The 16,079-nt window shown below is 33.5% G+C and overlaps 1 protein-coding gene across 1 annotated transcript; it reads left to right on the forward strand.

Moving 5' to 3' along the window:
* The first annotated feature begins 13,675 nt into the window (after nucleotides 1–13,675).
* On the forward strand, nucleotides 13,676–14,947 carry LOC129222469 (2-aminoethanethiol dioxygenase-like). Its single transcript, XM_054856983.1, has one exon. The coding sequence runs from the start codon at nucleotides 13,678–13,680 to the stop codon at nucleotides 14,389–14,391; it is 714 nt and encodes a 237-aa protein (XP_054712958.1). The 5' UTR covers nucleotides 13,676–13,677; the 3' UTR covers nucleotides 14,392–14,947.
* Nucleotides 14,948–16,079: the final 1,132 nt, after the last annotated feature.

Raw genomic sequence — 16,079 nt, forward strand, 5'->3', positions numbered from 1 at the left:
AATCTTTGGAAGCGTCAAGTGAAAAGATGTGATTTAGATCTCGCTTCCAGTCTCTTTTCGACTGGAGCTAAAAAAAAAACCCGCAATTTGAGATAATCTCAAGGGAATTCAGAGGTGTTCCACCAGTAAAGTTTTGGAAATGAAGTTCTAAAAACGCAAATGTGTGTAAGACATATTTGATGACTTTAGAAGAAGGCATTGGATGATCAGATCTCTCCCCCGGAAATGCTTCCATATTGAAGTATCGTAAATGTAATTTTAATTGCTTATTTATTATGTTAGGGAAGGAGGATGTTCTGTAGCTTTCCCCGGGAAATATTTCGAGATTAGAGTCCTAAAAACACAATTGTAGCCTTGTTTTCTTTTTCTTTTTTCTGTTTTTTTCTTGCAACGTTAGGGGTAGAAATGGGTTTCAAGGAATTCATTACTTGAAATTGAAGCTACAAAAAACGCAAAATTTTAGATGACCTGAAAAGAGAGAGAGGCGTTTAGGGTCTCTCGACTAAAAAAAATGTTTGGAATTCAAGTGTTAAAAGCTCATTTTTAGGCTGTTTTTTGTGACTTTAGGATAAGGAGAATTTTGGTGACCTTCTTCCAGAATATTTTTGAACTTTTAAACTTTTTTTTTTGGGGGGGGGGGGGACTTAGAGATCACCTCAATCACTCACCCCGTGGTCCGAAAATAACACTTAATGTTTCCCAAACATATATTAACTTTTCATCGTAACGTTTAGTACCCCTGCTTTGAAACCGTAGCCTCTGCTTTATTTGTTCATAGAAATCTGTTTCCAATTTCACTTTTTTATGATATAGTACCCTGTTGTTGTTCAATTTTGTACCCCCTCCCCCTTCCACCATCTCATTTCCAAATTAAAAGTTAATGTCAATAATTTTGCTAATAAATACTTCTTTTTTCATAAAAGATAAAAATTTAAATTAAAAAAAACATAAGAAAGTTCGAATAACATATGAATTTTTTAAGGTATACTCGAAGCCGAAAAGGGGGAGGGGAGTAAATCTCTTGTGATTCTAACAACTTTTCGTCGGCGGCGAAAAAGACCATTTCAAAATGCCTCTATTTACTCCCCCACCCCCTTCTATGTTGTCTTTTTCCTGTGATAAATAAGGCCATCCTTTACTTTTTTGTGTCTTTTTTACCAATGTGTTTTGCCTGCTAGTCTTTTTGAATTGACCTTAAGCGGGGGAATAGTGTCAAGAGAGTGACGCAGGACTCCCTTTTTAAGTGGGATACAGAATCTCTCCAATTTTAGGGGGTTCGAGGTAAATTTTGTAAAATAGATAAAAAATTTCTATTTTGAAGCCTTATCTTATAAAGGGTAATTGGAATGACAAAATTCTCGGGAAAAAATAGGCAGATAGTTTTTTTTAAATTTATATTATATTTTGAAAATTAAGGTAATATACAGTAAAATTTGTTTTTTGGGTCAACAAATCAATGACAGCAGTCCTCAGAAGGAAAGATCGATTGAGAAGAAAAGACAATGCATTGTTACTTGCTTACATCGACTGTTAGTACAATTGGATTTTGATCACTCCTCGACTCCTCCAACCCTCCGACAAATACAGCAATGAATTCAATAAAATAATCAATAGTAAAATATGCTTTAAAAGAAATTGTGTACAGATTTAGAAAATAGGTAGTAAGAAAGTAACATGCTGCCCAAGCTGCCACATTTCTTTTAAAAAATTTCATCAGGTACTAAAATGATTTAACAAGAAATGTGCAAAACTTTCGTGCACTTTCTTCTCCCTCGCCTTTTCTTTTATTCTGACATTTTCTCTACAAATATGATTCTGGAAAATCTGAAAAAAAATTTTGAACTGCTGGGGATTAAGATTCCTCTCTCTATTTTTTTTCCTAAAAAATCAACGCATCGTTTGTAGTGCTACTTTCCGTTTGTGCAATGGTCAGACAATTTTTGCAGTTTTTTGTTTCATTGTTACATGAACTCATTGAGTACGGTATAAACTGTTACATTTATCAGTTTTGCTGTACAAAAACCTTTAAGTTCTGCACTCCTTTTGCAATAGCATTCACTTCAAATCAGCGAATTTCATTGGAACATAAAACCAGATGATTCTTCAAAATTTTTAATCTATAACAAACCAAAATATCAGCTTTTGAAATCGCGCAAATTGGAAATAAACATTCTGAAAAGAAAGAAACAAATCACAATGAGAAGACCGTTCTGTTAGCGCAAACGGGGAGAGTGGGGAGAGAGTTTTTTCCCTTTGTTCTAGCTTCTAATTGGTTAAAATAATCGTCGATTATTTTCAGTATTGCGGCTCGTATTTTCGCTCTTCAGTCTAGCGTTTTCAGCACTCCAGTGACAGCTGTACTATTTCTATCTAAAGTAGTTTTTTTTTTTCTCCCCCACTAGAAAAGGACATTTGCTTTTCTCTTCATTTTCACTTCTAAACTATTCAAAGAAGGAAAAAAATCATGATTTTTTGTTTTAAGATTTTGGAAGATGTGTTGTTACTATATAAAATCCTCTCAAAACTAAGGGGAGGGGGCATTGCGCCCCTATAAATTGGACCATGCATGATATCATTGGTGTATATATGTTTTTATTTTGGAGGGGGCCGATATAACCAAGACTAGCTCAATTCCCTCACTTTTTTTTCTTCTGTAATTTCAATTTGGGAGAGGGGGGGACCAACAGTGCTCTGATTTTTTCATTTTTTTCGAGGTGTGGCAAGGGCTTCATATTGTCATCATTCAAGGGAAGGATATCAATTTTCCATTAATATTCAAACCGAACAACTAAAACTTATCCTAAATTTTTTGCAGGGGACGAGAGTTAAGGGGAGAATATTTTGAAGACCCTTCTTTTCAGATTGATTAGAAAAAAGAGGGGGAGGAGAGAAAGAAAGAGAGGGGAATTTGAATTTGCTAAGCAAAAATCTGCATCTGTTGAATTTTTAAAATTTTAAGATTTTTTACTGAAAGAATTGATATTTTTTCCCCCAACATTATTTGCTTTTATTTTTGTTAAAACATCTTCGCTTTCCTAAGACACAGTCTTTTCTTGAGTAAGGGGCATGAATCCCTTGATCCCTTCTGACACCATTGCCTAGTGCCCTCAGACACAGGGATCTCAAATCCCATCCAAACTTTAACGTTTTGCGGCACCCTTTGAAGAATTAGAATTTTCTCACGGCACCCTAGTCTAGTTTTATATACATATTTATTGTTACTATGGACACTTCGCGGCCCCCCCCCTCACCTCTTCCTGCGGTATCCAGTTCGGAAAATCCTGTTCTAACGTATTATAATTATTGTCATCACTATCAATATTTTTTTTTTTTTTTTTTTTTTTTTTTTTTTGCAGCTAAAAACTTGGAAATTATTTGTGAGCCATAATATAAAACCAAATAATTCGCAACTCCACCAAACTATACGCTGCAGCCACTGTCTAATGGCGGATGAAAAAGGTAAAACAAACGCACACCGTAATGTATAAATTGCTTCTAAGCATAGTAAATGACAGAAATTTTTGTTCGTATGTATGATTTTGTTGTTCTTCATTCTTTTGAAAAGTTTTTTTAGTCTTTTGGTTATTCTGACCCATGTAAAAAGAGATGAGAAATCAAAAAGTATTACAAAATTACGAAATCAATGCACAACACACAGTAAGTTTTTCTGAAGCAGCCATTTTCACGATGTTGAATTCGATGTTCATAAATTTTTGGTTCACTCCAAACAACACTTTTATTTCATTCTATACTATTTTTTTCTCTTCATTGGTACTTATTATGTCCAGTTTTGTGACATTTCATGCATTTGATGACATTTTGGTCACATAGTGCACATACGTGACCGTAAGACTGTCATGATTTATTTCAATGACCAGATGATTTAATATCAAAAGAGAGAGAGATTTCATTTATAGTTATGTAATTGAGTTATTTCTTCGAATCGGTGCTTTATTTTAATTCTCGCTGTTTCATATGTTTCTATTTCTCAATTAAATGATAAAATTCTGTCATGCTATGCTGTGTAAATCATCTACAAAATGCTCTCGGATATGTAGTGGCAGTTCTGATTTAAATCTTCACGCATTTAATTCATTCGTCATGGAAATGTTTTAACTGATAAGCGAAATCTCGTCAAGATACATTATTCTTTCACACAATACTAAAACAATAACCTTAAAGTTCCAAGCTTTTATTTTTTTATTGCTAAAATTTTTAATGTTCTTTCTGGATTTTTCAATCCGTTCAGCGAAACATATTTTCAAGAATATTTATTTGCATACTGTCCATTTCAGTTAGATGCTGTTAACAAGGTTATTTAAATCAATTATGTGAATTAGGTTAAGAAAAAGCAGTAATTTTTCAGCACGGCACTTGGAATCCAACCAATGTTATTAAGAGTCCGCTTTTTTTTTTTTTTTTTTCATCGAAATAAAAAACTAATATTTATTCAAATTCACTTAGAACAAAATAAATAAAATGTGTACTCACAATTTTTTAGCCTATATTTTTTATGTTACGCTGTTGCGATGCCGATTCCAAATGATGAATCACGCATTTAAAACAAATACACATAACAAGCTGCTTGTTTTGCCCAAAATGGGGTGGAACGCAATGTTTTACCTTTTTCTGCAATTTTATAAATCACCGCAATGTAAGTGTATTCGAGAGCTCCGGAGTTGCGAATAACTGCCTTTATTTAAATTTTTTTCCCCAGATTTTGGAGTGGGCAGCGGCCCCCTCAGCCCCTCTCTTATATACGCCCTTATCACTTCATCTGAAAATTTCAATACATTTTAGTGTCATAATTTTAAAAGTATAATTATTGTAAGTGGGAAGTGCAACAAGAACTATGAATAGATAGCAACGCCAATCCCAGAAACTGGGAGGATCAAGATCCCTGATAATTTTCTCGATGTGAGTGGTGCCATCTGTTGACTAGTCCTGTAGTATCAAATTGTAAAAAAGATAAGAAAGATAACAAATGATGGAGACACTATCTTTTCAATATTTTTTCCATCTGGTTACAATAGTACAACAGCTAATTTCTTACTTTATATTAATTTTTTATAGCTGGAATAAAGAAGCAGAAAACGTTACGTTATGATGGTGTTACGACCAGTTATAATGCAGCGCGGATTAGTTTTAAAACCTCATAAAAATTCATAATTAATAAAAGGGAAAAAATTCCTGAAATGCTGATGAATCATCAATTGTGTCAAAAACAAGAATTTATTGGCGAGACATAACATTTCCCAGAAGAAGTTTAGGAATTCAAGCACTGCCATACCCCCGAAGCAATTTTTCTGGGGCGGGGGGTGCAAAAAGGGTGTACTCAATGTTTATCATTCTTTTGAAAAACAACCACATGTTGTAAAGAACCGGGATTGAATGAATCGTAATTAAGCAAATAGTTTAGACCAGCGTTTCTTAATTTCTTTCGTTAGTGAACCCTTTTTAATGCTCATTTTTTTCGTGGAACCCCTGGTGTTTTAATAGTATGCAGTGGCGTACCCAGTATTCTGTTTCGGAGAATGCCCAGGTTCTTATCTCAAAGAGACTATTGCATTAACTATTTGTCATTAATTCACTTTTTAAATACACATAATTATAGATTATTTTAATTATTAATGATTGCTAATTGATATTTCTTATTGTAAAATACCAGGTACACACCTATTTGAATCTGAGAAATACTCAGAATATTTAAAAGTGATAAATAATCTCAGAATTTATGCATGAGTTATATGATTAAAGTATCTTCTTCATTAGGAAAAGAAATACTGATGTGCTTTACCTACAAAAGTGTTAATAATTCACTTAAATTTAAGTAGAAAAAGTTTTTAAACCTTAAAATATCTCTTTCAGACAGAACTAGAATCGCTGTATGTATAGCTCCAGAACCATTGGCGTCGTCAGCTGAAATTTATTGGGGGGGGGGGGGGGGGGGGGGGGGACCATTCTGACTCTCATTTTCAAGTTGCATTAAGAAAAATTCGTGTGTGTGTGTGTGTGTGTGTGTGTGTATATATATATATATATATATATATATATATATATATATATATATATATATATATATATATATATATATATATATATATATATATATATATATATATATATAGTTATATATATATATATATATATATATAATGGGTTTACATTTAATACGATATTTTTAAACAGGTACATCTTTATGTACATAATTACACAATAGGAAAAATAATTAAATACTAACAAATACATTTTTTTAGACTGCACATGGGATACGAATATCCTTGCTATTTTTTTGTGATCAATTTCGTCCAGGATGATTTTGTGAACTTAGCATAAAGCAACATGATTCAACCGCTTTTGTGTCATAGTCGACCTTAGATACAATTTCAGCTTTCTCAGCGCACTGAAGCTTCTTTCAACTTTACACGACGAAGGACGGCACACCAAGTGTAGCCGCACCAAATTTTCAACATTTTGAAACAGTGGACAATTGAATTAACTTAATGAATGAAATCATAAAAAACGAAATCCAGCTTTATTGAATCAGTCGCTATATAGAATCAAAGCTGTTTAGAACAAATATATAAGCCGCGACAACTGTATAATTAAATTTTTATATTACATATAGTGATAAACCCTGCAGCTCTAAGTTCTTGGCACAAGTTGGATTCGAAGGAGTTTAATTTGATGTTTTTTAATTAAAATATTAAAGTATATAATTCACCGTAATGACATTCACGAACCTACGAAAAACACAACTACAAAAATAAAATAAGACACAAATAATTAAGCTCTCATAATATCATATTTTAATAATGCTACCTTTTAAAGTTTTTTCTTAATTTTTTCAGGTTTTTTGTAACAAATGGACCAAAATTTTGCTTTTTTGTTGAATCATCCATACACTCAATGCATATGAAACCAAAAAACAGCAAAAACCATTCCCATGTAAATACATTACTTTCTGATTTCTCAAAGTCAGCAGGGAAAGTGCCCCTTCTGATCCTCTTTAAGTGACAGGCCTGCCTTGAGAGGCTCACCTCACAGATTAAGTACTGGCCTACACAGAGAACAAACAGCATTTGGTGTATAATTGAATTCTGATCAGCGGACGATGGGAAAGAGATAGAGAAATTAACTGCTTTTTTCTGACACGTGACTATATGTTTTAAAATGGGCTATTTCAATAAAATTTGTTCAGTAAAGCAGGATTATTAATGGATAATTTTCTGTTAAGCTTTAATAACTAAAAGGAGTATTATTTATTCCATTAAAATTTATAAAAGTTGAAACATTTCAAAAAAAAAAGAGAAAGTTGAACGCAATAGCTCCGATAGGACTCATAATGTCAAAATATTGACTGTAAAGCATACCTGATTAGCAGGCATTCAGGGGCTACTCGATAAGAAATCACTATGAACTTTCATGAACTTTCCCAGAAAATTTTGTCTGACGAGTCTTCAAATTTCTAGTAGTTTTTTGCGAAATATTGCATTAAAAATATATTCTCATTAGATGTAGTGATGTGGGTAATTAGGAATTTCATTCGGAAAATCGAGAAGTAACCCCATCTGAATAGTATAAAATCGGGGAGCCTCTGCATGTATTACACTAAATAGAATGATACTTACCTATCACGGTCTTTTGATTTTTTGAAGATGGTTCCGTTGATGTTGATGATGATTCAGTTGTTAAAAATTGCTCAGGTTCATTTGATGTAGAAGGTTTGCTACATTTTCCCGTTTCAAGCCACCTCTCCATAGCCGCAATCGAATATGTAAAAAAAAGTAATTTTACCAAAATAGGAGCGCTCTTCAGGTCACCTCCTCTCAAGGAGACCAAAAGACCACATGAAATTATCTTTATTTTTGTCGGAACGTCCTTTTATTTTTGTCTTTTTTTTTCTGGTCATCCTGCGCTTCTTCTTTTGTTGGTCTATCGGAAGTGACATCACAGTACCAACGTTATGCTGGCTTACGATTTGCTTTTGAAATTGCACGTTTAATTTTTAGACTCCTCCTCTTTTTTTTTCTGTAACGTAACGCTTTTTTGGTCAAATTTGAGATGCCGCAAACACATTTGAGAAACCGCGCTTCGGTAAGGTGCTTTGAAGCCAAGTGTTGAATATAATGTCAAACACATGACACGTCTCCTTTCCCTTTCTACCCCAAACTTAACCTTTGACCAGCTAAGTGGTCTTCTAAATTTTTGTGCATCCTTTGGCCAGGGTGTTGTTCCCAGCTGCAAAAAACCGCCATAGAGGCGGTTTTTTCTCATTTTGTTTGAGTAACATCGGGGTCGCTATAAATTGAATCGAAGTGGCGAAACAAACACTGCAAAATTCGAAACAGAAACCTGGATCCGCCGAGAAACGAGATAAGAAAGAAAGGGGCAGAAACTCAGATCCCCGTCTGACTTCTGTTGACTTATTAGCACGAGAGCAGGGACGTAGCCAAGGGGGGGGTCCAGGGGGTCCGGACCCCCCCCTTCCTGATAGGTCACTGTCCCCCTGCACTTACATAAACAGAATTTTCCAAAAAAAAAAAATTAAATAAAAAATTCTTTTGTCCTACATATTTTCTTTAAACGACAACTTTCTCACATTCAGTTTAGTTCAAAACAACAGAACCTCTGGGAGTGGGGGGGGGGAGCGACAGAAGTCTTCAACCCGTGGTACGCGACGCAGACCTGACCAAAAGAGACATTTTATCTTAGTCCCCTGCCTCGCAAGAAAATCGCCAGCAGCTATCCGAAAAAGGAGACACTATCGTAGTGCCCCTCCCCGCAAGGAAATCGCCGGCAGCTCGTAAGCAAACATTTATTGTTAACGAAAGCTTGATGAGAGTCATCAATGATGAAAATGTCGGAGACAGGCAGACAGAAGACCCTGGGCAGACAGGAAATTTGTAGGAATGTTTTTGCGGGAAGGTCATACAAGGAGGAAAGCGACAGTGGGGTCAGCCGCCCTTGTAATATAGTCTTTTTAGAAGGTGCCTAAGGCTCCTAGAGTCTTGGATAGTGCAGAACTCTGTTAGGTCGCACATTCCCTTTCTCATTCGCTGCCATTGGTATGGGTCGGTTGCACGAATGTTTTCCTCCAAAGTTAAAGGGAAAAATCAGGAGCAAAATCATAAACACATAAGAAAAAATTAGCCAACCCCCACTGGGTAAGTTGTATTGCAGTTCTTTTTAATGTGATTTTTTTCTTCTTTTTTTTAACAATAGGAGCAATTTTATGCATTGTCATTTATGCGTTTCTCATTTATTTAAAAATTTATTCAGACAAAAATAGCATCGAATATCATTTCATTTTTTAACCAATCAATTCAATTTATTTCATTTCTAATTTTCATTCGTAACAATGATGAATTACTTATATCATTGTGTCCCGAAAGCTCGCAACTTTTAGCATTCATCTAATACTCTAAACCTAGTTATTTTACTAACAATACGGAAATATAGAAATTTTAAATTTCTACCCTTTTTCTTTGGAGTTAAAATTGCCCTATTTGTGATAATACGGCAGCACTAAAATTAGATCCCAAATTAGATATACTGTAAAAAGCTAATCATCCTTCGGTGACAAATATAAAAGGTTTAGAGGTAGTTTGGAGCCTCAATTAGCAAACATTTTGCTCTAAGTCATCAGATGTTATAATCTAAAGGTTTAAAAGAAGACAAATCTCTTGTAAAAACTCTAAGAAAAGTTGTAAATGCCTTTCTACAACATGGTTGTAGATTGCCTTTCTACAACCATGAAACTAATGTCTGGAAATTCGTTCTGAATATTAGTTCATTTTCATCACAAGGTAACAGATTTTTTTTTCTTTCACTCTTTCTGAGCAAAAATGTACCGAAAAGAACTAGAATTTTTGCGAATGTTTTATCTCTTGCGTTTTTATATATGATTTATAAAAAAGGAAAAAAAAAATATGTATCTGGGGGGTAGTAAAAAAAAGGATGAATAAATAAAGGTTAATATTAATATAACAAAATTGATTTCAGTGATATCAAAGTTTAAAAAAACAAAGAAAGTCAAATAAAAAAAAAGTTTGGATGTGTTTGATTTTTTTAGTTTTAAGTTTGGAATGATTAACACATGTGTAAAGATATATACGTTTAAAGATACATATATATTTCACAAAGAAATTCTTTTAAATCATTATTTTAAAATACTAACTGAATTGTGTTCACGAGGTCAATAGGAAAAGTTATTAATTAGTTTAACTGAAAATATATATTTTCTTCTATCTTCTAGTTCCATTTTTCGAATAAAATACTATATAATATTCGTGCATATGCTTCATTTAGCAAATTTTTGATAGCTATTTACTGACTTCTTTGTATTTAAGAATTATTTTACAAGTATCTGTACATTCATGGTTAAAAAGCACAGTAGACTCCGAATGCAAGAATAATAGTTGTTGTTCTTATCCTCATATATATAACAGCCAATGATCGAGTAACTCTCTTGACCTCATCAACAATGAAACTCGCTCCACGCCATGATAATTTGATAATATGTTTTGGTAATGTTTAAAATGCAGGGAAAGGCTTTATTGTAACAAGGCTGAACTGGATCCAGTAACTTAACTGTTTTACTGGTGAGACTGTCATTTTAGGGCACTAAAGAAACGAAAAAGTGGTCAACAATGAACGTTATCTACTGAAGCTTAGGGTTAATCCACTGCAGTTAGGGTTTAAAATATCAACTATCAAAATGTCACCAAACAGGCAATTTCTTCATTCAAATGTGGAATCAATTTTCATCCATCATATCTTGACGGGCGATTTTCTAGTTGTTATATAATTTCAAAATATCAATTTAAATCATATCTAGATTTTTAATTTACAACTTTTCTTAGAGTTTTTACAAGAGATTTGTCTTCTTTTAAACATTTGGATTATAACATTTGAAGACTTACAGCAAAATGTTTGCTAATTGAGTCTTCAAACTACCGATAAACCTTTTATATTTGTCACCGAAATATGATCAGCTTTTTACAGTATATCTAATTTTGGTGCTGCCGTATTATCACAAATAGGGCAAAGATTAACTCCTAAAGGATCGAAATCGGATGACTACCGCCAAATGTAGAAATTTAAAATTTTTATATTTCCATATTGTTAGTAAAATAACTAGGACTAGAGTGTCAAATTTTGTTGTGATGATTCATTACTGTTACTTACAGTTGTTGTTTAATTTGAAATTTTAAATTTAGAATGGAACATTTTGCACAGAAGTTGTTTTGAATCAGCTTAATAAACTAAATCAAATCCATAGTTCTGTTCATTTGTTTTCCTGAAGAGGGGTAAAGACTATACATAAAAATATTATGTATATACAACGTGTTCGTAAGTGTATTTATTCATTTTCCAAAGTTCTAAAAGTAATACTTCCTCTTATCACCCTTAAATGACTCTGCATGCGAAACTCCTAAAATAGAAAATGTCCAAGAAAAATGTTTAATACCTTTGACGGCCTAAAAAATAGTATTTTTAAATAAATTATCATTCAAATTTTCTTCAAAATTTTGACAAAGAAATTTTATTGTTTAACTTAATTCATCGTAAATACCATAACTGATCCTTAGATATCTATTTTAGCAATACATCACAAGAAAATACTTATTAACGAGCAATGACACTTTCTATGTATTTTAGTTGTTTGAACGGCTTTAATAATGTTTTCCTAAGCTTTTATATGAAAATACTATAAAAAAAAAGATGAAGATTGGAAATATCATTCCATTTCTTATCGCTGAATGAATTCTAAAAATTTAAATGAATTAAGAAACATTTCGAGCTTTTCTTTAATGAGCCTTGGCGATATTTTCGTCCATAGAAGCATTAAATGCTGTCCAAAATCCAATTCGAAACAGTCAGGAGTGGGGAATTATGGAGCATTTATTGAGTTAGACAGTTGATAATGTAGTTAAAATAAATATGGGCGGTTTTTTTTTTCTGAAAGCAAATATATTGCAAAGCTTTAATTATCATATTTATATTACATCATTACTTAATTAATCTAATTATCATACTTATTAGTTGATTGGAATAGTATCAATTTATACAATTAACAGTTAATGCTTCTGATTTAGCATGCTTCCATTTTTAAAGTTCGAGCAACCTTGGACCCCCCCCTTAACAAAATCCTAGCTACGTGCCTGACGAGAGTCGTAAAAAAGGGGGGGGGGGTGTCCATATACGCTGGAGACTCGACTATGGATGGTTGACATTTCACTCCGGAGAAGGTGTCCCCTTTCTAGCATCCTCCACTGTAGCTGGTGTGCGCAGAGAGCAGAGCAATGGTTTGTCAATGGAGTTCACTTTCCGACTTTCCGTTCACTATACACATCACCTATTTTGTTGTTTTTTTTAGTTCATTTTTTTTTCGATGTTCATTTCGTTTTATTTGATATGAATTAAACATGGTAAATTATGTATTATGCAACTGTTTAAAGTCTTCAAAGCAAAAATAATTTCCCACAAAATAATGAATTCATCTTGACAATTATCGAGGGGGTCCGATTTTCAAATATTGAGGGGGTCCGGACCCCTAGGACCCCCTCCCCCCAGCCGCGACGCCCATGTTAGAACTAAACCATTTAGACCCCTCCTGACCATAACTCCTCCTTAAATTGGTCGTTACTCGTTAAATGCTGAAATTGTCCTTTCAACTGCTGCCATATCGATACTTTTCACTTCAGATTTCTTTGTACCTGCCACTATATTTGTGGCTTAACCAGTTGGGTGGAACCCTGGTTCAACATCCCTAAGAGGTATCGTTTCACCTGGAGGACTTTGTGACCACGAGCATATTTAACGTCCTCCAGTCACCATTAATGGAGACGGTGGGTCTTCGACCAGCAAGGATCGAACCCGGGACCCTCCGGTCACAAGTCCGGTGCCTTACCGATCAGGCCGCCACGGCCTGAAATTGATGTCAAAAACCGTAATCTGTGGCAATATTTCGTAATGTTGTAGGAGAGGGATTTGGGGTGCTTTCCCGAAATTTATTCAACATTGAAGTCACTATTTTAAACTATTTTTGGTGATATTAGGGAGTCAGTTGCTTTTTCAGAAACTTTTTCAAAATGGAGATTTTAAAACCCAATTTTATGTTATCTTTGGAGACATCAGCTGAAAAAGATGCGTTTTGGGATTGAGCTCAAAAAAATTTCGAAGTTAAAATCTTAAAGGCATCATTTCATGCTATTTTTGAGAGTAAAAAAAAAAAGCATTATTTTAGGCGAGAAATTAAATTGTTCCCATATAGTGACTATCCCAGATGGGTAATAATGCTTAGATTAGGTATGCGAAAGTGACCGTAAACGTATTTTTGAAAAGGCGTTTTTTTTGTCGCTTTTTAAGTGATCAATTCCGTGGAACCCTGGGGTTCCGCGGAATAAACGCTGTTGTTGTCAGAATCAAACATAATATTTTAGATTAGCATCAAGTTTAAATTTAATGGCATATATCAAGTAGTATTCTTGCATCTGATATCTGAATAATTTTAAATAAATAAAACTGATTAATTTCAGTTTAACACATTTATGTAACTGCAGTCGCAGCCAGATCAAATAGATATAAGCCTATTCGCACATAATAGCATAAGCTTCGCACGCTTTCATTACTTCAGTTACGTTTGGCAACGATTCTTGTGTGTTAATAATCATGTCTTCTCTGGTCGAAGTAATAGCAAAACAGGCACAGGCAACGTTTTCTAAAAGTATTACAGAAGAAACATTCGTTGAAAGTTTCAATAAACTTGTCAGAAGTGTAAGTAGAATTCGTGCTGCAGATTTACATGTAAATAAGGATGCGATACGGACAGCCAATAGCGGAAATTCATCGAACTCGATCGCGCCAGTTACTTACATAGAAGTGGCAGAAAATCAAACATTTTCAATGGGTATATTTCTTTTGAGAAGTGGAGCGCGAATACCCCTTCATGACCATCCTGGAATGCACGGTGTGTTGAAAGTAATTCAAGGCACTGTTAAAATTACCTCATATAGTGCGTTATCTATGACTCCTGCTGATAGTAAATTACCTCAAGATATCAATAACAAAGTTAAAGGCTGTAAAAATGTATTGGTTCCTGTTGAGAAACATTTGTGTGGAAGTGTAACTGATAGAGATGAGCCATGTGTTTTGCGGCCGAAGGAAGGAAATTACCACGAAATTTGCGCCGTTGGGGGAACAGCGGCATTTTTGGATATATTAGCTCCTCCGTACGACATGAAAGAAAGAGACTGTCATTACTATACTCCTCTAGAAACTACCAAACCTGATTCGGAAGTGAAGACTTGGTTACTGAGAACGTCGCCTCCTTCTGACTTTTGGTGTAACGCTGCACCCTACACTGGACCAACAGTTTCTCTGTGATGCGTTGATGTATCTAAAATTGCACTCTGAATTATTTTGTATAAATGAATTCAAGTTTACATGTGCGAATTTTGTGACGCTTGACACTTTCCTAACTTGATTAGTTACGAAATTAAGAGAGTTTAATCGAGTTTCATGAGAAGCAGCCTTGGTTGGTATGTAATGATTACCTTTTAAAAAAGTAAGAAATGACTTCAGTTGATATGCTCTAAGAATAACTAGAGTCTTACAGAAACAATGCATAAACTTCAGTATTGTTTAATAGTGCTTTAAATTCACCTTGGTTATTAGTACAAGATATGCAACTCAGGTGTAAAAGTGACATTTTTAAGTACTTTTTCTTCCCGGTTAATTTATGTAATGCTTTGGTTAACTTTGTTATAAATTTTAAGACTTATTTAGATTGCTGTGATTTTAAGAAATTTGATTTTTAATAACAATAATCCAAAAGAAGAAATTTAAAATTGAATTGCTTATATTTTATATATTTTTCATCTTATGATGGACATCTGTACATACATTATGTAAAAATTGACACCATAAATAAATTTTATTATAGAAAGAAAATGAGGTGTTGTTATTAACTTTTCGAAATTTATGCACATAGCTTTGAGTGCTTAAGACATTTCAATGAAAAATATCAATATATGTTTCAAATTTTTTTGATAAACCACACTGTAGTTATTTGTTGTAGGTCTTGCATTGATACCATGAAGAGTTTTCAAAATACTCTCTTAATAATGCTATGAATTTTTCTTGCTCAGTATTGGCAGTGGATATATTTATGTGATTTCTATTTCTGAGCAACAAAATAAATCATTTAAGATCATAAACCTCAAAATTGTTTTATATTTGATTACAATGGATGTTTATTATCTGCCTCGATAAAGGAAAGGAGAGAATCCAAAAGTTTTTAAAAAGAAAATATTTGCCTGTGTTTGATTCTTTGATGCTGAGCTAATGAAAAAGAAAAAAAAATGTGTAAAAATTAGGCACACATTACGGTGGAATCACCCCTAAGAAAAATTTTCAGGATGCTAAAATTTATTGTATTTAAATGATTTTAACAAATTTATTCTTAATGTCCACCTTAAGAATCAATCACGTTGAGTTTGGATAATACCGAAAGCTATAATGCAATCCAAAATTTTAGGTGTCTGATTTGGCATTGGTTTGGAAAGCTAGATGCCAAATCAAAATTTCTTGGTCTCAAAATGCAAATAACTGCTTAGCACTTACATTGCATGAAATTCATATTGATTTTTCATAATTTAATTTCATGGGATAGTTACCTGTGCAAGTTGTTCTAATAAATTCTTTATAGTGAATTAAAACTTTCTTTTACCATAACAACAAAGTCCAACTTTAAATTGGTTTTGCACCGACGTTGAACTCGCTAATACAACAGATTTCAATAATCCATTAATTAACCTTGATTGAACTGAAGAGTCCCATCCCTTTTTCTAAGAACGCCTTTATTTCCTTGTGGAACAACTACCATACGTGCTCGTATATAAGATAAGCAATTTAGTGTAAAAATAAAGTACAAGGTTGGATTAATTTAAGAGACAAAATTTCCCGGGCAAATAAAAAAAAAAGTAAATAACAATCATTTGAATTTGGATGTCTTGAATTCAAATTACATTTTTCACAATCACAAAGTGCGATAGAGCCCTACTCGGTGGGTT

The sequence above is a fragment of the Uloborus diversus genome, chromosome 5 (genome assembly GCF_026930045.1).
Source record: "Uloborus diversus isolate 005 chromosome 5, Udiv.v.3.1, whole genome shotgun sequence".
In the NCBI taxonomy this organism is placed as follows: Eukaryota; Metazoa; Arthropoda; class Arachnida; order Araneae; family Uloboridae; genus Uloborus; species Uloborus diversus.

Excerpts from the sequence above, each read along its gene's own strand:
- LOC129222469 (XM_054856983.1), top strand. The coding sequence starts at position 13,678 with ATGTCTTCTCTGGTCGAAGTAATAGCAAAACAGGCACAGGCAACGTTT.